General features: G+C 42.4%; 2 protein-coding genes across 3 annotated transcripts in view; one reads left to right on the top strand and one right to left on the bottom strand.

The window, feature by feature from the left end:
* On the bottom strand, positions 1-19,693 carry NDUFB5 (NADH:ubiquinone oxidoreductase subunit B5). Its single transcript, XM_002716444.5, has 6 exons — positions 19,448-19,693; positions 10,653-10,741; positions 8,684-8,750; positions 7,274-7,335; positions 5,480-5,586; positions 1-315 (listed from the first exon to the last, which is right to left on the bottom strand). The coding sequence occupies exons 1-6, from the start codon at positions 19,569-19,571 to the stop codon at positions 195-197; spliced, it is 570 nt and encodes a 189-aa protein (XP_002716490.1). The 5' UTR covers positions 19,572-19,693; the 3' UTR covers positions 1-194.
* Positions 19,687-21,367, top strand: part of MRPL47 (mitochondrial ribosomal protein L47) — a 16,344-nt gene continuing 14,663 nt past the window's right edge. The window contains exons 1-3 of one of the 2 annotated variants that reach the window (XM_008266539.4): positions 19,687-19,846; positions 20,507-20,658; positions 21,189-21,249. In XM_008266539.4, coding sequence (XP_008264761.2) covers positions 19,749-19,846; positions 20,507-20,658; positions 21,189-21,249 — 311 coding nt within the window. In that variant the 5' untranslated portion in view covers positions 19,687-19,748. Of the gene's footprint in view, positions 19,973-20,506; positions 20,659-21,188; positions 21,250-21,367 lie in introns of both variants that reach the window. The other variant, XM_008266540.4, reaches the window with a different exon arrangement.

Below are 21,367 nucleotides of genomic sequence, written 5' to 3' on the forward strand. Positions count from 1 at the left end.
TTCCTATTTCTTCAGCTTTATTACATTTTAAACCAAGAGGAGGCTGAAAGCCCAAAATCAAAAGCTTCAATCTGAACCAACATTGAGAAAGAGTAATGGAAGACGCTCTTCTTTTTCATCACAAAACAAAAATACGGAAAATATTTATTAATTTATTTTCCACTAAAGAGAACATATTTTGGAGAAATAAGTGATCAGTTGTCAGGAGTTGCTTTTGGTGAATGATCAATAAGTGCCTTATCGATGGTCACGTACTGATACCAGGGTCCATCGCCTCTCTCACGCATCAATCTTCGAACTTCCATCTCCTTTAACCTGTAATAAATGGAACAACAATGTTGTGATTTCAGCACTTCTAATTACAAATTTAATGAATTATCTCCATAAAGAACAACCACCAGAGTCCTTAATAAAGTTTTAAATTAATTAACTAGAGGCAAAGAGACAGAGATACTTTCCAATCCCCCACAACTGCTGGGGTTAGGAACTCAATCCCTGTCTCCCACACAGGTGGCAGGAACCAAACTACTTCACCTATTACCACTGCCTTCCAGGGTCCACATTAACAGGAAGCTGGGATCCAGAACACGGAGCTGGGATTTGATCACAGGCATTCCGAAATGGGAAACAGGAAATTTTTTTTTTTAAGATTTTTGTAAAGTTAGAGTTATAGAAAGAGAGGGGGAGAGACAGAGATCTTCTATCCGTTGGTTCACTCTCCAAATGGCCACAACAGCCAGGCCTGAGCCAGATCGAAGCCAGGAGCTAGGAGCTTCATCTGGGTCTCCCACGTAGGTGCAGGGTCCCAAGCACTTGGACCATCTTCTGCTGCCCCCCTGGACACATTAGCAAGGAGCTGGATCGGACTTGGAGTAGCTGGGAATCAAACTGGTGCCCATATAGAATGCCAGTGTTCCCGGTAGCAGCTTAACCCACTATACCACAGCACCAGTCCAATATTGGAGTCTTAAGTGCTAGGCCAAACACCTACCCCAAGTCTCTTCTGTAAACAAACTTATATGTAAGCATTTATCTTATATACAGACAAGCAAACTTTGGGATTTGGCTTTGACTTTCATTATCTTGCTATCACAGTTAGCCATTCAGTACTTTTAATCACCAAAATATCACTTAGATTGATAATCAACTCTCTCCTTCACTGTCCCTGCTTTTTGTGTAGACAGATCATTTCCACCTAATGTGTGACAGTGCTTTTCCTATCTTCCACCTTTTAGATGCCGGGAGAGCCATTTACGGACCGCCTATCAGACACGCTGGGCCAAGTGCTCGGAAAGAAGGGTGAATAAACACTGCTGGAGGAGATCACATCCTACGCTGGCAGCCTATCACCTAACACAGAAAACTCAAGAGGAGAAATGGCATCTGCATTACTCTGTGCTCGCTCAACTAGACACAGTATTTATAAAGAAAAACATTCCCTACCTCAAAATCTACTTAAGTGTCCTCAGCCTTCTTCACAAACTGAGTAACCTCTATTCAATAAAAATGCTCTCTCTCTTCCACGTCCACAACTGTGCGCAAACTACCACACATTCCTGCAGCAGCCCCTTCTCCATCAAGCTTTTTACTTTCTTTAATGGAACTTATTCATATGACTGGAAATTTATTCACTTTAAGAAAGTATGTGTTTGTTTGAAGAGTTTATTTATTTATTTGAAAGGCTGAGGGACAGAGAGAAAGGGAGAGACCTTCTATGCACCAATTTGCTCCCCAGAGAGCCGCAACAGCCAAGTCTGGGACAGGCCAAAGGCAGGAGCCAGGAATTCCATCTGGGCCTCCCATGTGGATTGCAGGGGCCCAAATACTTGGGCTATCTTCTGCTGCCTCCCAGGTACATTATCAGGGAGCTGGATCAGAATCAGAGCAACTGGCTCTCCAACATCTGATGTTTGCATTGCAAACAGCAGCTTAACCCTCTGTACCCCAATGCTGGCCCCTATTTATCTTTTTTTTTAAAGGATTAAATATCATCCTTTCTTTTCTACTCTTTTCAAATGTACTTATAAAAAATGCAAGTAAATAAAATATTCATCAACAAGACATTACTTGGTGAAATAAATTATGGTTCACCCATGAAAACGACTACTACCATGCACCTGCTAGAAAGAATGGAGACCGGCATTGTGGCACAGCAGGTGAAGCCACCACTTGCAATGCCAGCACCCCATATCACAGCACTGGTTTAAGTCCTAGCTGTTCTACTTCCAATCCAGTGTCCTGCTAATGTACCCAGGGAAGCAGTGGAAGATGGCCCAAGTGCTTTAGAGATCCAGATGGGATTCTGGGCTCCAGGCTTCAGTTTGACTTCGCTAGAGTCTTTGCAGTCATCTAGGGAGTGAATCAGCATATGGAGGATCTGTCTCTCTGCCTCTCCCTCTGTCACTTTGTCTTTCAAATAAATAAATAAATAAATAAAAGTAGCACTTTTAGCACCTTCCCATTTCATCAAAAACAATAACCACTTGTAAATATGTATTGGTACACATGCACACAGTATAAAGAAATATGGAGAACTAAAAATAATAGTTATCTCTGGAGGAGACAATTATGGCAGAGAATCTCTATTTTATACAATTTTTAAAGATTTATTCATTTATTTGAAAAGCAGAGTTACAGAGAGAGAGGGGAAGGCACAGAGAGATCTTCCAACCACTAGTACACTTCCCAGGTGGCTGCAATGGTCAGGGCTAGGCCAGATCAAAGCCAGGAGCCAAGAGGTTCATCCAGGTCTCCCACATGGGTGGCAAGTACTATTTAGAAACTCTTAAAAAGAAAACACAAAATTAAAATAACATTTTTCAATAACTGTATCTGGCCGGCGCCGCAGCTCACTAGGCTAATCCTCCACCTTGTGGTGCCGGCACACCGGGTTCTAGTCCCAGTCGGGGCACCGGATTCTGTCCCGGTTGCCCCCCTTCCAGGCCAGCTCTCTGCTGTGGCCAGGGAGTGCAGTGGAGGATGGCCTAAGTACTTGGGCCCTGCACCCCATGGGAGACCAGGATAAGTACCTGGCTCCTGCCATCGGATTAGGGCAGTGTGCCGGCCGTAGCGCACCGGCCGTGGCGGCCATTGGAGGGTGAACCAACGGCAAAGGAAGTCCTTTCTCTCTGTCTCTCTCTCTGTCCACTCTGTCAAAAAAAAAAAAAACAAAACAAAACAAAAAAAAACCAAAAAACACTGTATCTGTAAAAATGTTTTAAGTTTGATAAATTCTGGGGCCAGCACTGTGGCACAGTGGGTTAACATCCTGGCCTGAAGCGCCGGCAATATATATGGGTGCTGGTTCTAGTCCCGGCTGCTTCACTTCCAATCCAGCTCTCTGCTATGGCCTGGGAAAGTAGTAGAAGATGGCTCCAAATCCTTGGGCCCCTGTACCCATGTGGGAGACCTGGAAGAAGCTTCTAGCTCCTGGCTTCGGGTCAGCTCAGTTCTGGCCGTTGTGGCCAACTGGGGAGTGAACCATCGGATGGAAGACTTCTCTCTCTGTCTCTATCTCTCTCTATGTAACTCTTTCAAAAAAATAAATAAATCTTTTTTAAAAAAAGTTTGATAAATTCCTGAAAAGCAGAAATTAACATGTATTACTGCCAGAAAAAAACAAGTGGTGCAACTTTCTGGAGAAGAGTTTGGTCATATCTGTCCAAAACTTAAAAGTATATTCTATTTTTTTAAAGTTTACTTATTTATTTATTTGAACAGTAGAATTAAAGAGGGAAAGAGAGAGAGGGGAAGAGAGGAAGAGGGAAAGGGAGGAGAGGGAAAAAGGAAGAAAGAGAGAAAGAGAGAAAGATGAGGGAGAGAGAGAAGTGAGAAAGCGAGAGAGGGAGAGGGACAGAGAGGGAGGTTTGTGTTGGTTTACTCCCCAAACAGTTGTAATGGCCAGAGCTGGTCCAGGCCAAAGCCAAGAGTACAGAACTTCATTCAGGTTCTCTCTCATGAGCAGCAGAGATCCAAATACCTGGGCCATTTGCTGCTGCTTTCCCAGGCACATTAGCAGGGAGCTGGATTGGAAGTGGAGCAAGCTGGGACTCAAATGGCACTCCTATATGAGATGCTAACAATTGGCAACTTAACTCATTGTACCACACTGGCCTCTAAAAGCATGCACTATTTTGCTTATCAGTGCTATTACCAGAAATTTATTTTCCAAATAGGCTGTGTAAGAATGCAAAATACATTTATAAGGATATTCACCATTCACTACAGCATTATGTAAACTGCAAAAAAACAAAACAAAACAAAAAACTTGGAAAGAAACTAGTACCAACAATGGAAGACTGGTTAAAAACAATTAAGACACATCCATCCAATTAAATGTATAATGCATTAAAAGAATGGTGTATATCCTATCACAGAAAGATCACCAAGAACAGTGTTTTACAAGAGGATTTTATTTACGTTAATATACTTTTTTTTTTTTTAAAACAGGCAGATTAGACAGTGAGAGAGAGAGATAGAGAGAAAGGTCTTCCTTTGCCATTGGTTCACCCCGCAAATGGCCGCTACGGCCGGCATGCTGCGCCAATCCAAAGCCAGGAGTCAGGTGTTTCCTCCCGGTCTCCCATGCGGGTGCAGGGCCCAAGCACTTGGGCCATCCTCCACTGCCTTCACGGGCCACAGCAGAGAGCTGGACTGGAAGAGGAGCAACCGGGACAGAATCCGGCGCCCCAACAGGGACTAGAACCCAGGGTGCCGACACTGCAGGTGGAGGATTAGCCAACTGAGCCGTGGCGCCGGTCGTTAACATACTTTTTTTTTTTTTTTTTTTTTTACAGGCAGAGTGGACAGTGAGAGAGAGAGACAGAGAGAAAGGTCTTCCTTTGCCGTTGGTTCACCCTCCAATGGCCGCCGCAGCCGGTGCGCTGCGGCCGGCGCACCACGCTGATCCGATGCCAGGAGCCAGGAGCCAGGTGCTTTTCCTGGTCTCCCATGGGGTGCAGGGCCCAAGCACCTGGGCCATCCTCCACTGCACTCCCTGGCCACAGCAGAGGGCTGGGCTGGAAGAGGGGCAACCGGGACAGAATCGGGCGCCCCGACCGGGACTAGAACCCGGTGTGCCGGCACCGCTAGGCGGAGGATTAGCCTAGTGAGCCGCGGCACCGGCCTGAAATATATTCTTAATAAATAAAATTTCCTTGAGGAACATACTTGTGTATACGATCCGATTAAATCAAGGTTGTTTCTAGGGAGGCTAGGTGTGAAAGAAAATAGGCGAGGAAAGGGATACCTTGTACATAAAAAACAGAATATTTACAAAAGGATTCCTTTTAATCCGACATATATTATCTATTATTGTTACCTAGTCACCAACTTAGAATCTCCCATCTCTAGAGCTAGTAGAATCTCCTGTGTTCATCCTTTCACACGGAGCAGCCTACAGTTTTATTCATTTTTCTCTTGTGGTTTGCAACCCGAGGAAAGGCTTTTCTTCCCTACCCCACACAACCACGTTGCCTACCGTAAATCAGCCTTTTCAGCTTCAATTTGAAGGATGGCCATTGTTCGTTCATAATTCTTCTCAGGACAATCAAAGAATGTACGGGCAATCCACCTTGATATAGGATGCTACAAGAGAAAGTTTAAAATCAGTTCCTGAACAGTACTTTGCTTTTCAAGTTGACTATTTTTGAAAATGATCATCTTAGCTAGAAAATCAATGGCACCTCCTATGTGCCAACTATTTTATCTATTTTTAAAATAATTTGAAATCATTAGGAAATTACTATTTCTGTCCCCATTTTAGAGATGAGTAAATTACACAAAGGAATTCAGCTAAATGGCAGCATCTGAACTCAAATCAGGTCGGCTGGACCCCAAAGCCTGTGCTCTTTTGCCTTGCACGATGCTGAGTATCTGAAGTGGTGGGCTTAGGAGCCAAACCCAGTCTTCAGGGATCCCAGAGCGGAGCTCTTCCCACCAGTCAGCAAGAGTAAACAACTGTATGGTTATGGTTCATCCTTTTTTTTTTTTTAATTAGTTAATTAATTATATTTGAAAGGCACAGTAAAGAGGCAGAGAGAAACAGAATGTGAGAGGGAGAGAAAGAAATCTTCCATCTGCCAGTTCATTCCCCAAATGGACACAATGGCTAGGTATGGGCAAGGCTGAAGCCAGGGGCTAGGAACGCCATCCTGGTCTCCCGCATGGGTGGCATGGTCCCAAGTACTTGGGCCATCATCTGCTGCTTTCCCAGGTGCATTACCAGGAAGCTGGATCAGAAATGGAGCAGCCAGGACTCAAACCAGAACTCCAATGTCAGATGCTGGATGCTGTGCCACAACATCGGCCCCTGTATTGTTTATCTTATGATTTAATAAGGAAGCATTTCTTCTCTAAAATGTGATTCACTTAGATAATAAGACATGATGTGTATATGTTCAAGGTCATGTCACTAAAATATTTGCAAAGACAAGAAACAATTTTTGGTTTTGGTAGCAGTGACAGTATGGTGTCAGGACTAACAGTGCAGGCTCTGGAATCAAGATTACCTGGGTTGAAATACTGGCCCTATCTTTGGCACAGGTCACTTACCACTTTTAAGCTTCAGTTTCCCTAACTCTAAAATGGCAATACTAACAGTATCTTTCACATGGGATAATATTTGCAAAACATTCAGCATAGTGCCTGTTGCACACCAGGTACCCAATAAATAACGTCCAGCATTGGTATTGGTAAAATCTTTCCAATTCCATTGACCTTGGGATAAGTTCATATACACTGTAGTCATTCTTTAAAAAAACGTAAAGTTTAAAATAACAAAAGAAAATGAAGTGAACTACCAAACATAATTATATATAAGAACAAAAAAAGTCATCTATTTGCTATCACAAGTTGAATAGAAAACTTTACCATAGTTGCTGAATAAAGATTTTTTTTTTTGGACAGGTAGAGTTATAGACAGTGAGAGAGAGATAGAGAGAAAGGTCTTCCTTCCATTGGTTCACCCCCCAAATGGCCGCTATGGCCAGAGCTATGCCGATCAGAAGCCAGGAGCCAGGTGCTTCTTCCTGGTCTTCCATGCGGGTGCAGGGGCCCAAGCACTTGGGCCATCCTCCACTGCCCTCCTGGGCCACAGCAGAGAGCTGGACTGGAAGAGGAGCAACCAGGACTAGAACCCGGTGCCCATATGGGATGCTGGCGCCGCAGGCAGAGAATTAACCAAGTGAGCCATGGCGCTGGCCCCTGAATTAACATATTAACCACTGCATTGAGAAGATACCTAACAAAGTATTTTTCAGTGGCTTATACAAACCTTGTAATATTCCCAATGTTCTGGGATATAGCCTTCTGGAATTTCTGCTAATTCAGCTTCACCTGATAAAAGAAAATTGTGATGTTCAACTGTAGCACGTAGTTTATAACATTAATCTTTTGCCTATACAGTAAGAAACCAATTTATTGTGGTTTTAAAGCATTTTTTCTTGTATTTATACCAATAAGGATATCCAACATTTTAAATTCACTTAATCTGGCTGAAAATCAATTCATTCATTGGGCATATTTTAGACATTTTCTGTTTGTTCAGCATTACTTATATTATATGAGAATTTCCTATTCTGCATTATATAAGATATCATAAAAGACATTATTCTTCCTGTGCTTTCCTAGATCTACTAGACAAAATACTTTAGGATTCAAGGAGCTAGAAATAGTTTGAACAGAATTTCCCATGAAAATCTAATGCTCACTTTCACTCAGATTTTTATCCTTTTTTAAAGGATTACAGTCTCAGGGCCGGTGCTGTGGCATAGTGGGTAAGGCTGCTGACTGCAGTGCTGGTATCCCATATGGGCACCCGGGAGAAGCTCCTGGCTCTGGATTGGCACAGCTCCGGCCGTTGTGGTCACTGGGGAGTGAGCCAGCAGATGGAGATCTCTCTCTCTTTCTCTCCCTCTCTCTCTGCTTCTTCTTTTTTTTTTTTTTTTTAAGATTTATTTTATTTATTTGAAAAACAGAGTTACAGAGAGATGTAGAAACAGAGAGAGAGGTCTTCCATCCACTGGTTCACTCCCCAGATGGCCAAAATGGCTAGAACTGCGCTGATCCAGAGCCAGGAGCCAGGAGTTTCTTCTGGGTCTCCCACGTGGGTGCAGGGGCCCAAGGACTTGGGCCATCTTCTACTGCTTTCTCAGGCCATAGCAGAGAGGTGGATCAGAAGAAGAGCAGCCGGGACTAGAACTGGCGCCCATATGGGATGCTGGCACTTCAGGCCAGGGCTTTAACCCGCTGCACCACAGCACTGGCCCCAATAAATCTTAAAAAAATTAAAAAAAAAGGATTATAGTCTTATATGTTCCTGATTGGATTAAAAAAAAAAAAAAAAACCTGCCTCTTGCCTCTTCCCACTAACCTATTCAGAATTGTAAAAGCTGATTTGGGAAATGAGGAGAAAGAGAAAGAGAAAGAGGCTTTCATAAATCTCCAATGTGGCCTTTACAAATTGGCAACCTTAAAGGATTTTCAAGGAAAAAAATGATATTTACAAAAATAAGTGTATACTATTTTAAATTAAGGTTTATTATTTCTAAAATAAATTTCCATGCTTATGCTTATTTTATAAAAGACCTTTTTGGTACAATATCCATAATTTAAAAATGAGTGTACATATATTTTTAAATGTATCAATTTTATTGTACCAGGTAGGGTAGGGAAAGGGACTTACCAATGAATACATTCACCAGAGTTATGCCAATTGCTACTGGAATCCCAGTCAATAAAACGTAGAATTTCTGGCAAGATAAAAAATAAAAAAGGTTTTCTCATGACCATTTCCTATCTCTACTTTCAAATCATCCTCATTACATGATTTCTTTACACCTCTTCTAAAATAAACTCTCCACGTTCGAGATCCAGTATCAAATCATTGATCTCTGTGATTTCTTGTTTTAGGTTTTAGATGCCCATACTTAGCACCAAGAGTAAAAGAAAAAAGGACTAACAAATACATTTTAAAAACTGCACTATGGACTTTGCAGTCAACGAAGTACCACGACCATGTAAAATGCTTAAATTCTGCTCATGATAGTGCTAAATATGATGGTCTTGAAATATTAATAAACTTAAATAAAATCCAGGCTTTATGTGGTTTAGCCATTACAGTTGTATAGAGAGGCATAAATCTGTGGAGACATTTCTCAGATGGAGATTGTTAATTTATAAAGAAAAATGGAGTAATTATATAAGTATCATTCAGTAGAAATTTGACTTTCTTTTTTTCGTTTGTTTGAAAGAATTACAGAGAGAGGGAGAGAGAGAGAGAGAGAGAGGTCTTCCATCTGCTGGCTCACTCCCCAATTGGCCGCAATGGCCGGAGCTGCGCCCATCGGAAGCCAGGAGCCAGGGGCTTCTTCCAGGTCTCCCACATGGGTGCAGGGACACAAGAACTTGGGCCATCTTCTACTGCTATCCCAGGCCATAGCAGAGAGCTGGATGGGAAGAGGAGCAGTTGGGACTAGAACTGGCTCCCATATGGGATGCTGGCGCTTCAGGCTAGGACGTTAACCCACTGCGCCACAGTGCCAGCCTGAGAAATTTGACTTTTTCACTTTTCAGTTAAAGGAATATCATGACAAGAAAAGTGGGGGCTCACTAGGTCAAGGTCAAGATGAGTGTTTAGAACAAGCAGAGAGGGGCCGGCACTGTGACATAGTATGCTAAGCCTCTGCCTGGGGCACAGGTAGCCATATGGGCAGTGGTTCATATGGCCTGGGAAAGCAGTGGAAGATGGCCCAAATGCGTGGGCTACTGCACCCATGTGGGAGACTCGGAAGAGGCTCCTGGCTCCCGGCTTTGGATCGGTGCAGCTCCGGCCATTGCGGCCATTTGGGGAGTGAACCAGCAGATGGAAGACCTCCCTATGTCTTTCCCTTGCTGTCTGTAAACTCTGCCTGTCAAATAAATAAATAAATCTAAAAAAAGAAAGAAAGATTGAGAGAGAGGGAGGCAGGGAGGAAAGGAGGGAAGGAGGAAGGAAGGAAGGAAGGAAGAAAAGAACAAAGGGAGAAGCTAGCTAGTACCCAAATTGAGTCAGGGCTTTGGCAGGGTCCAGATAACCTTCCATTTGCTAAGCCTCCACTGGTGTCTTTAGATAGCCATAAGGTATACAAATACACTCAGTATCCTAAATAAGCTATATCATTTTATTACTGCTAAATTAAAATCACACTATAGATTTGTGTTACTCTGAAATCAATGTTCCCAGACAATATATGAATTAAAAAAATCATAGCCCCCAAAAATAAGCTCCTTTATTTACAAATATCTTTAAATAATATTTTGCTAATCAAATAATCATACTGCATGAATCAATTTTCACAGTTTTGTAATTAACGACTTTTTTTATTTGATGCAAGGAACACATCATATTTCAAAAATCCTATAATTTTAAGAAAGGAATGGCTCATGTTTTACTTCTGATTAGCATAAATCACCTTTTTGAAGAAGGAAAAGGTTACTAATTTAAAAGGAGAGCAATTACAAATCATATTTTACAATCAGTATCTTCTGAGGAAAGAAATTCAAATTTATAAAATACAATCCTTTATAAAATTAATGTCTTCTAAAGATGCCAAAGTTTTTTTCCTATGTGTATGCAAAGAGCATCATTTAACAACAAAAAACACTGAACTCACCAATAACTTCAAAAAACGTCTGTCATAGAAACTAGAAGGTTTGATGACAAACAATCTTTTCCCATGGTCTCCACTGTGCCGAACAGGAGCTAAAGAAAGTAAATTACCCTGTTTTATACAAAACTCATACATGCATACTGTTACATTCTGAGATGAAATCAAATTTTAAGAAAATGCACATGAATAAATGTTTAAATGTCTAATATAAAATTAACAAAATACTTTTTTTGCATACTAAGACCAGGGCAGACAGGATACCTTTAAATAGACTGATGTACTGTTTTAAACTGTAGCTCTCTTCATTTTAATTCAACGCTACAGAGATACCTAAGTAATCATTTCTATTTGTCCCAATAGCAGACAGGAAGGCCAGATGTTCCTGGTGAGCTGCTCATCTTTGTTTCTCCTGCCATAAATATTTGCTATTGCTGTAAAAGAAATAAATTTAATTTAAATTATGCCATTATAGATGAGGAGGTAATAGAAATTATAGACTTGCTGCAACATAAATGGAAGAGACCAGCAGTATTTATCCAACAGAAATGTGAACTTGCTACAGAACTACACACTCTCAAATATCTTGATAACATCCTTTTGTAAGCCATTTCTGCTGACGTATATCCTCTTCAAATCCTCCCCCAGATGGAATATAATCAAGCTTTGCTGTAGATAAATGGCAAATTTCAGTCCTGGACCCACTTTCCCTATTTTTCCTGTTCTTGGGGGTCTGGAAGCGGCACAGGCATTCTAGGCTCCTTCCACAGGGAGCAGGAAGGCTGCTTGTGAGAAACCCAGGATTGCTGTTTCCATTTGCTCAGAAGGAAATTCTGCATCTGACTCACTGTGGAATGAAAAACTTTAATTTCCAGTGTAGCTTTTGTTCCTGCTTACTGCCCTCCCCTCCATGGAATGTATTCTTTAGACCCAGATGACATCTTATCTTCCAAAAAGCCAAGCTTCTTCCCAGCTCTCTCCAATGCCTGAACTGCTATAAATTCCAGTGATGTGTACATTTGCTTTCACTGCTGCCACTTCTAACAATAAATGTCTTAAAGGCAGGAACCATCTTCATAATTCTGCTATCACCTGGTGCAGCAGCTTGCAATGAATTCAGGTTAACACACTGATGATAACATGGGATCCTCCAAAGGCCTTCAAACACATTCAAAAAAGACTGAATTTAAAATAATCAAATATAGGAAAGTAGGTAGAAAGTGCTGCCTGGACTCACTGACAAAAAACAAATGCCATTTCAGCCTTAATCTGATGTATCAGAGGAAAATCCTCCTGCCACCAATCCTCTCACTACACCTATGGAGTCGTGTCTATTCCACAGTATACTCTTAGAGGGACAGTCATGAGCGTGCCCCAACTAAAGCAACCAGGACGACAAACAACATGGAAACAGACAATATGGAAACTGGAAAAACTAAAGTTATGTGGCCCCCATAAAAGAAGTCTAGGTGGGGATGAGATAATGCATCTTCAGATAGTTTTAAAAGTTGCCCTGGGCCAGCACCATGGCTCACTTGGCTAATCCTCCGCCTACAGAGCTGGCACACCGGGTTCTAGTCCCGGTTGGGGCGCCGGGTACTAGTCCCGGTTGCTCCTCTTCCAGTCCAGCTCTCTGCTGTGGCCTGGGAGTGCAGTGGAAGATGGCCCAAGTCCTTAGGCCCTGCACCTGCATGGGAGACCAGAAGAAGCACATGGCTCCTGGTTTTGGATCAGTGCGGTGCGCCGGCCGCAGCAGCCATTGTGGGGTGAACCAACGGCAAAGGAAGACCTTTCTCTCTGTCTCTCTCTCTCACTGTCCACTCTGCCTGTAAAAAAAAAAAAAAAAAAAAAAAAAAAAGTAATGTTCAGCTTGAAACAAAAAGAAGCATCTAACAACTTGAGTGACTGAAAATCAAACCAGACTGCCTCACTGATCCCCCACTATGGAGTTAATCAATAAACAGCAGGATATAATAGGATTAACTTAATATAGGAGGTTAGCCTAGAGGATTTCTAAGGTTCTTCCCCTCCAGGAAATCTGCATTCCTGTCCTCTCTTAGAATAACAAGGCAGATCTTTCAAACTCACTCCCCCAGAGGTTTTCTTCCAATTCCAAGAACTGTTTCCTGCCGTGCAGATTTTCTACTTGTTTTCCCCTCCACCAGGAGAGCTTTTCCCCAGGCTGTTTGCTGCTTGGCCTCCACTTCTCAGCCCATAGGGCCAAGGTCAAATGTCACCGCTTCAGAATGGCCTTCACTGACTTCCTTATTCAAAACTGGCTCCTCACTTATTAGAATCAATTGGTAATTTCCGTTAGAGTAAGGAGAATTAATTAGTCATTTTGTGAAAGTCCATCAGGTCAGGGATTCTTATCCAGCTCTATCTCCAGTACACTGTAGTGTCTGAGACACAGAAGGTGCTAAGTGTTAGTAATTTACAGCTCTTAAGTTACATGTTGGTAGAAGATCTCTCCTTAGTCCGTGAAAGTATGCTACATTTACTCCAGAGACTATATATTTTCTATCTTTCCCTTTCAATCTGACACATACACAGACATAGAAGAGGAGGGAATGGGGAAGGAGTAAACTATGTGTATTTTAAGGAACACTGGTTACAAATGACAACATTAGGGGATGATGTTGTGGCCCTGTGGGTTAAGCCACTGCTTGCAAGGCCACCATCTTACATGGAAGAACCTGTTGAGAGTCCCAGCTACTCTGCTGCTGATCCAGCTCCCTGCTCATGTGCTTGGGAAGCAGCACAAGTGCTTGGGCCCTGCCACCTACGTGGGAGGTCTACATGGAGTCACAGGCTCCTGGCTTTAGCAAGGCCCAGCCTTGGCCTTTGGAGACATCTGGAGAGTAAACCAGCAGGTGGATGATCGCTTTCTGTCTCTCCCTCTCTCTCTGTCACTCAGCCTTTCAGATAACACTATTAATATGGAAAATGTAACAAACACAAAGAATTATGAGGGGCTGGCACTGTGGCATAGCAAGTTAAGCTTCTGCCTGCAGTGCCGGCATCCCGTATGGGTGCCGGTTCGAGACCCAGCTGTTCCACTTCTGATCCAACCCTCTGGTATGGCCCGGGAAAGCACTGGAAGAAGGCCCAAGTCCTTGGATCCCTGCATCCACGTGGAAGACCTGGAGGAAGCTCCTGGCTCCTGGCTTTGGATTGGTGCAGCTATGGCCACTGCGGCCAGTTGGGGAGTGAACAAGTGGATGGAAGACCTCTCTCTCTGACTCTCCTTCTCTCTCTGTGTAACTCTGACTTTCAAATTAATAAATAAATTCTTCATAAAAAAATAATTATGGAAGAAAGGTTAGTCTAGCTACATTCTAGTGATGATAATTAATGCAGCTGGAAATGTGATCTGCTTGCTTTTTCAATTATTAAACAATTATTCATGTCGTTAAAAGTACTAGATAACGTTCTTACTATTAACTGTTCTAAAGTATATTTCACAGACAAAACTTCTTAAATGTTCTGAGCTGTCATCCTCTTTAAGGTTAACATCGCTTACCATCACGTGACTGCTGAGATTTCCGGAACTCAGGTCCAACTTCCACCAGTCTCCGGAGACTGGAATTTCTCAGATATTTTACTAGTTACTTAGGGGTAAGGCTTCAATATTGAAATTGCAAATAGCCTCAAGAAAATCATTTAGTCTTTAACAACTGTGGTTTTTTAAAGACTGAAAACATAATGTAGGATCTTTCTGTGTCTCAAAGATTAAAAATAAAAAATTGGTCATTTTCTTTCCTTCATTCCCAGTTAAAGGCACCACCATCTCAATTATCCAGGCTAAAAATCTCAATCGTCTTCTTTGCACCTACCCCTCACTCATTATTTGTCAAGGCCTCTTCTGTTCTACGATCCTGTCCATTTCTTTCCATGTCTTCTTTATCTTACTTGTCTAAGTAGTCAACATTCCCAGTAATCATCCAATATTCAGATACATCTTTCTAAACACACTCCCGAGAGGTGTTTAACCCTTCTATTATGAAGAGTGCCTTTGCCTACAAAATAAAGCAAAGATACTTTGGCTTTGCATTCATCACCCCCAACCCCCACTACCCTCTACCACCTCCAGTTTGGTCCCAACTTTCTTTTCTTATCCTTCTTTCTCAAAACCCACTTATCCCAAGAGCCCCCATATCAAGAGACTTAGAGAACTCAGTTAAAACACTGCATAGTCCATGTCTGAATTAACTCTATGGCAGTTTAATAGACTTTTTTAAAAAGATTTATTTATTTATTTGAAAGGCAGAGTTACAGAGAGGCAGAAAGAGAGAGAAAGAGAGAGAGAGAGAGAGAGAGAGAGAGAGAGAGAGAGGTAGGTCCTCTACCTGCTGGTTCACTCCCCAGATGGCCGCAATGGCCAGAGTTGTGCTGGTCTGAAGCCAGAAGCCAGGAGCCTCCTTTGGGTCTCCCACATGGGTGCAGGGATCCAAGGACTTGGGCCACTTCTACTGCTTTCCCAGGCTATAGCAGAGAGCTGGATGGGAAGTGGAGTAGCCGGGACTTGAACCGGCGCCCATATGGGATGTCAGCACTGCAGGCAGTGGCTTCACCCACTATACCACAGTGCCTGCCCCACATCACTCTTCAAAATTATTATATTTTTTAAGAGACAGAGAAACAGAGAGAGAGCTCCCTTCCACTGCTTCACTCCCTAAATGTCTGTAACTCTGAAGCTGGGAGCTGGGAACTCAATTCAAGTCTCCCGTTTGGGTGGCAGAAATCCAACTACCGGAGCCATTACCTGCTGCCTCGCAGGGTACATATTAGCAGAAAGCTGGAATCAGGAGCAGAGCTGGAACTGGAGCCCAGGTGCTCTAAGATACAGGCATTCCAAGCAGCAGCCTAATCAATGGACCAAATACCTGCCCCAGTGTTCAACTTTAAGCTATTGCTCCTTATAACTAAGGCGAGAACTAAAGCTGCCTCTGGAATTCCTTGCCACTCAAGCAGGAGATTCAGGTTGAGTTCTAGGCTCCTGGTTTCCAATTCAGTTCAGGCTCCTGGCCTAGCCCTGGCTGATGCAGGCATTTAGAGAGCAAATCAACAGATTGAAGATCTCAAGCTATCTCTACCTTTCAAATTTTTAAATTTCAAAAAATTTTTAAAAGATACTACCAACAGAGTTAAAAAAGGCAACAGAATGGGAGAAGATATTATCATTATGTATGTGATAATGGATTGATAACCAGAACATATAGAGAACTTTTTTTTTTTTTTTTTTTTTTTTTTGACAGGCAGAGTGGACAGTGAGAGAGAGAGACAGAGAGAAAGGTCTTCCTTTTGCCGTTGGTTCACCCTCCAATGGCCGCCACGGCCGGCACGCTGAGGCCGGCACACCACGCTGATCCGATGGCAGGAGCCAGGTACTTCTCCTGGTCTCCCATGTGGGTGCAGGGCCCAAGTACTTGGGCCATCCTCCACTGCACTTCCTGGCCACAGCAGAGAGCTGGCCTGGAAGAGGGGCAACCGGGACAGAATCCAGCGCCCCGACTGGGACTAGAACCCGGTGTGCCGGCGCCGCAAGATGGAAGATTAGCCTAGTGAGCCGCAGCGCCAGCTCATATAGAGAACTCTTAAAACTAAACAAAAATAAACCCAATTTTAAATAATAGACAAATGGTTTGAACAGAAATTTCTCCAGAGAAGACATACAAATGGCCAAGAAGCACCTGAAAACGTGAGCAACAACACCAATTCAGGAGGTAAATACAAACCAGCGGGATCTCAAGGTGGTTTCTGTACAGGCATTTTCACAGCATTACTCACAATAGCTAAAACGTGGAAGCAACACAAATGTGCACTGTAAGATGAAGAGATAAGCAAAATGTATGGTTGCCCTCTGCGCGCACATATCCTGCAACCTCAGAAAGAAAAAAAAGCCATGTGACTGTTGACAAGAGATATGCAATGAGGTCTATGACAGCTGTGACTATACTAAACATGTACAGACTGTTTTTCTTTTCATTATCCTTTAAACAATACAGTATAACAATTTATATACTATTTGCAATGTTATTAGGTGTTATAAAAAATCAAAGGAGGATTTAAAGATATGGGAGGAAGCTCATAGGCTATATGCAAACATGAAAGAGAATAGTATGCTTTTTTTTTTTTAATGTATTTGAAAGACAGAAGGAGAAAGGAGAAAGAAAGATCTTCCATCTGCTGGTTCACTCTTCCAATGCCCACAACAGTAAGGGAGGGGACAAGCCAAAGCCAGGAGCCTGGAATTCATTCTGGGTCAATCACTTGGGTGGCAGGTTAAGCCATCAAGTGCTGCCTCCCAAGGTGCACATTAGCATAAAGAGAAAAATGGGAGCAGAACCAGAATTTAACAGGCACCTCAACATGGGAGGTAGGTATTCCAGGCAGCATTTTAATTGCTACACCAAATGCCCATTTCCTATTATGCCACCTTATATAAAGGACTTAGGCATCCATAGATTTTGGTTATCTACAGGGGGTCTTAGAACCAAGCCTCTGAGGATACCAAGAGATGATACATACAATGGAGTACTATTCAGCTTTAAAAAGGAAGGAAATTCTCACATATGCCACATGGATGAAACTTGTGGATGTTAGGCTGATTGATAAGCCAGTCACAAAAAGTCAAATACTGTAACATTTTACTTATATGAAATACTTAGAGTAGGCAATATCCTAGAGACAGACATAAAAAGGTGGTGGACATGGCTGAGTGGAGGAGTGAATGGGGAGTTCTTGGTTAATGGGTATGCTGTTTCAGTTTTACAGGATGAAAAGTTTACGGAGATGGATGATGGTGATGGCTGCACAGCCTTAGGGATGTAGCTAATACCACTGACTTGTACATTTAAAAATGGTTAAGATGGTGAATTTTATTTTATATGTAGTGTGTCACAAATTTTTAAAAGGTCAATGCCAGGTGCTGCAGATCTTTTCCCACTTATTCTTCATAACTTTAACAGATTAAAATTATCTGTTTCAAGGATGTGGGACAGCTATTTGACCTAGCAGTTAAGACACTGGTAAAGAAGCCCCTGTGGATACCCATATACCACACTGGAGCGCCAAGGATGCAGTAGTCCCAGCTCCGCTTCTGATTCCCACTTCTTGCTAATACAGACCCTGGAGGCTGCAAGTGATGGCTTCAAGTTGTCACCTACATGACAGACTTGGATTGGGTTCCTGGCTCCTGGTTCAGTCTGGTCCAGCCCTGGCCACTGTAGGCATTTGGGGAGTGAACAAGTAGATGGCAGCTAGTGCTTGCTCTCTCACTCTTTCTCTCTAATAAAAAATAACCTAAGAGTGAGAAATAAAATATCAGCAATAATCGATACAAAATACCTCTGAAAGCAGGTACACAGGTGAAATACAGCTGTATAGACAACTACTATTAGATCCTTCCCTGGTCCCATGGGAAAGGGCACAGACTCTCCATAATGATCCTTCTTTCAGAACTCCAAGAACAGGGACTAATGTCGAAAGAGAAACTTGGCGGTAGGATTTTACCTCAGTTTATTTTCAGCCAGACTTCAATAAACACTATCTGAGAGAACATGTGCAGTATTTGTATTTGAACATTTGAGGATAGCTATAATCAGAAATGGCTTTGAAGAGGATTTTGATCAAGATCATGAAGTTTTGTAACAAGTTCAAATTTCTGTTAGGAATCTGTTGAATACCACTGGTCCTTTCCATTATGCTTCTAACAAGTCCCTAAGTACAATGCCTCATCATGTGAAGTGGCACAACTCAAATTAGGAGAAAAAAGGTAAAAAAGAACAAGGTATTTTGAGGTTAGAAATCTTTTTGGCTTTAGGGCAAACATTTCACTTCTTTCTGCCTACTTTTACACACAGGACAGATACTTTAAAGGGTATTTTTGATCAAGAAGATTAAAGTAATTAATAGTTTAAAGCCTTAGAATGCTGACTGACAGATAATAGGTGCTCAATAAACAGTGAGTGCCATTATTACTTAGTACACTGGTACATTATCTCTGTAATAATTGATTCAGTTTCCTCATCTGTAGAATGAGGATAATAACACTGTTAACTCTGAAAAGTCCTGGAGAGAATGAGACCAACTGAATATTAAGCATTTGCTTCTGTACTGTTATAATTCATATTCCTGATGCAACCCACACTTCCTACAAGGGGTCAATTCAGTCCTGGGCTACAGCAAAAATTCCCTGGGACCTAGGCACTTCTGCCTTCTTGCACCCTTCTTCTCTAAGATATTAAAAAATATATTTTATGGTTGCATTGATATAACACACACATATCACCCAAGCTGGAATCCTTATCATATATTAACATTATATTCTTTTAAATTAAAAGTTTCGTGGACCCCCTAAAACTACCATGGCCTCTCCAGGCACCATGTCTGCTGTCCACAAGGGATGTCAGCAAGCTTCTCTGGCCGGTCACATATTAGATAATCGGCCGGCTTCTCAGCAACCTCGCTTCCCGTCCGTGCGTCTAGAAAACAGCGCAGACGGAACAGGCAAGGAACCAACCTGGTGCCCCGGCAAGGTGTCACCTCTGCACCATTCTTCATCCGCAAACTAGCACCGAGCGGAATGGTGAATGCCAAAAGCGTTTTACAAATGCTAGCTAATAATTTAAGCGCAGTCGATATGATTACCTCAGGAACCCCTTACAAAGCTCCCTCTCTCCTCGCAAGCCCCAAGCTCACAATTCTTCCCTGCCTCCCCGAATCCCACCAAGGTCACCCGGGAAGTCCTCCCCGCCCCGCAACCCCTGCGCGCACTTTCTCCTAAGGCCAGCACCCACCGACAGCCTTCGGCAAGCCACGAGTGAGGAAGCCTCCACACGCGAGTCGAGGGCCAAGACAGCGACCAGACAGAGCCGCGACCGCGGTGACCGAAGCCCTCTGCAACAAACTCATCGCCGCCATGGTTACGACGGGCAAAAGAAGGAAGCCGGGAGACCAACGGGAGCCGAGAGAGCCAATTCACCAATGGGAGCAAAGGTAGAAGACGGCCATATTGAGTGAGGGCAAGAGCCTGTGCCGATGGCGCCGGAAGTGACGCCACGGTCGGCGGAAACGCAGTTTCCTTAGTTACGCGAAAAAATGGCAGCGGCGAGTTTGGGCCTTCTTTGCAGGAGATTCTCGGCTGCTTTAAATTCTTTCAGGTGCTCAGTGATTCCTGAGGCCGCTGCTAGCCCAGGGTAAGTGATATGAGAAGTAGGATTGTCCACCTCGCCACTTTGGGCATTTGTTTGGTTGCCCAGATACTGAGAATCGCTCCAGCCTGCATGGAAAGACAGCCCGATGGCAGAGCGCGAACCGTCTGCGTGAGTAATGAGTGACCTTGGAGAATTCGCCCACTCCCCGCGTTTCTAATTCGTCCTGAGACGGTTTGTTGCAGCCTCCTGTGGACCAGGCAGTGTACGGGATTCGTAGATTCCCAGTATTTGTTGCATTAAGTCAGAGATAGAGAAATATCCTCTAGGGCTGGGAGGTTTGAGAAAGTTTACTGAAGAGCTTCTTCTAGGCTGTGTTAGAAACAGGGTCTGGGAAAGATGAGGGGTGTCTGTACTTAAGGAAGTGTCTCGAAGACATTGTTCAGTAAGTGCCGATTAGGTCATCAAAGTAGCCAAAGAACGGAGAGTTGTCCCGCAGTATTGAGAAAGGAACGCCAATCCCGTGATGTTCCTTATGAAAGGGAAAGGCAACCTATACATTTATGTAATTACTAGCTTTTTGATGTCATATATAATGCTTTATTTAATAGACATCTTAATTTATAAGTTCCCTTTTATGATAACTTCTTTATTTGAAATTTCTACATCTGGAATCACTGAATTAACTTGTTCATATGTGTTCAGTTGCAGGTTTTCACTTAGTTTGTTGCCTAGAAATACACAAAATGCCACATCCTTTACCCAGTGTAGATCACTTCATACCACATTGTCAAGGAAAGGACTGGAAGAATTTTTTGATGACCCAAAGAACTGGGGGGAAGAAAAAGTGAAATCTGGTGAGATACTTGGATTGGTTAACGTTAAAACTGTCCATAGAACTCTGTCATTCTAGAATTAGTTATCGAGTTTGGGAATTATTTAAGAATGTCGATTTTGAATTTCCTTTGGAATTGTGTACTAGAGAAAATTGAAAAGGACTGTATGATAGTAGAGTCAATTGTTCCTTGGCAAGTTGGCAAAAGGCTTAGAAGAGGAGTAAGTTGAAATTATTAACTGAAGTGAAGTTTAGCTTTATTTTAGGTGTCATTTTTTTACTGATAATTGAAAATTAGTTTATGATGATATGAAATATTTTGATATTAGGGTATGAAAATACATTCTGTACTAATGTTCATATTTTTTGAATGCCATTGCCAGTCATGTTACTAATATTTTCATGTTATCTGATTTAATCGTAATTATACACTATATAGTGAAGCTGTTATGTATTTTACAGATAAAGAAACAGGTTTAGAAAGGTGAAATACTTTGCCAAGGGCACAAAGCTAAAAACATTATTTCATGTTATAAATTTATCATGTTATAGGTGCTTCATGGACTTGTCAGCAGTTAAGGAACAAAAGCAATGAAGATTTACATAAGCTTTGGTATGTGTACTAAGTACATTAACATCAAGGTGTTTGAAACAGTTATACTAACAGTGAGCACTAACAACTTCACGTCTGTCTGATATAAGAAATTGAATAAAGTGATTTGTGTTATAGT

This window comes from Oryctolagus cuniculus, chromosome 4 (genome assembly GCF_964237555.1).
Source record: "Oryctolagus cuniculus chromosome 4, mOryCun1.1, whole genome shotgun sequence".
NCBI classification, from domain to species: domain Eukaryota; kingdom Metazoa; phylum Chordata; class Mammalia; order Lagomorpha; family Leporidae; genus Oryctolagus; species Oryctolagus cuniculus.

Coding starts and splice junctions, on each gene's coding strand:
- NDUFB5 (XM_002716444.5), bottom strand. CDS start 19,571: ATGGCGGCGATGAGTTTGTTGCAGAGGGCTTCGGTCACCGCGGTCGCG. Junction 8,751..10,652: donor GACGTTTTTTGAAGTTATTG/GTGAGTTCAGTG, acceptor TTATCTTGCCAG/AAATTCTACGTTTTATTGAC. Junction 5,587..7,273: donor AACATTGGGAATATTACAAG/GTTTGTATAAGC, acceptor TTTCTCTTGTAG/CATCCTATATCAAGGTGGAT.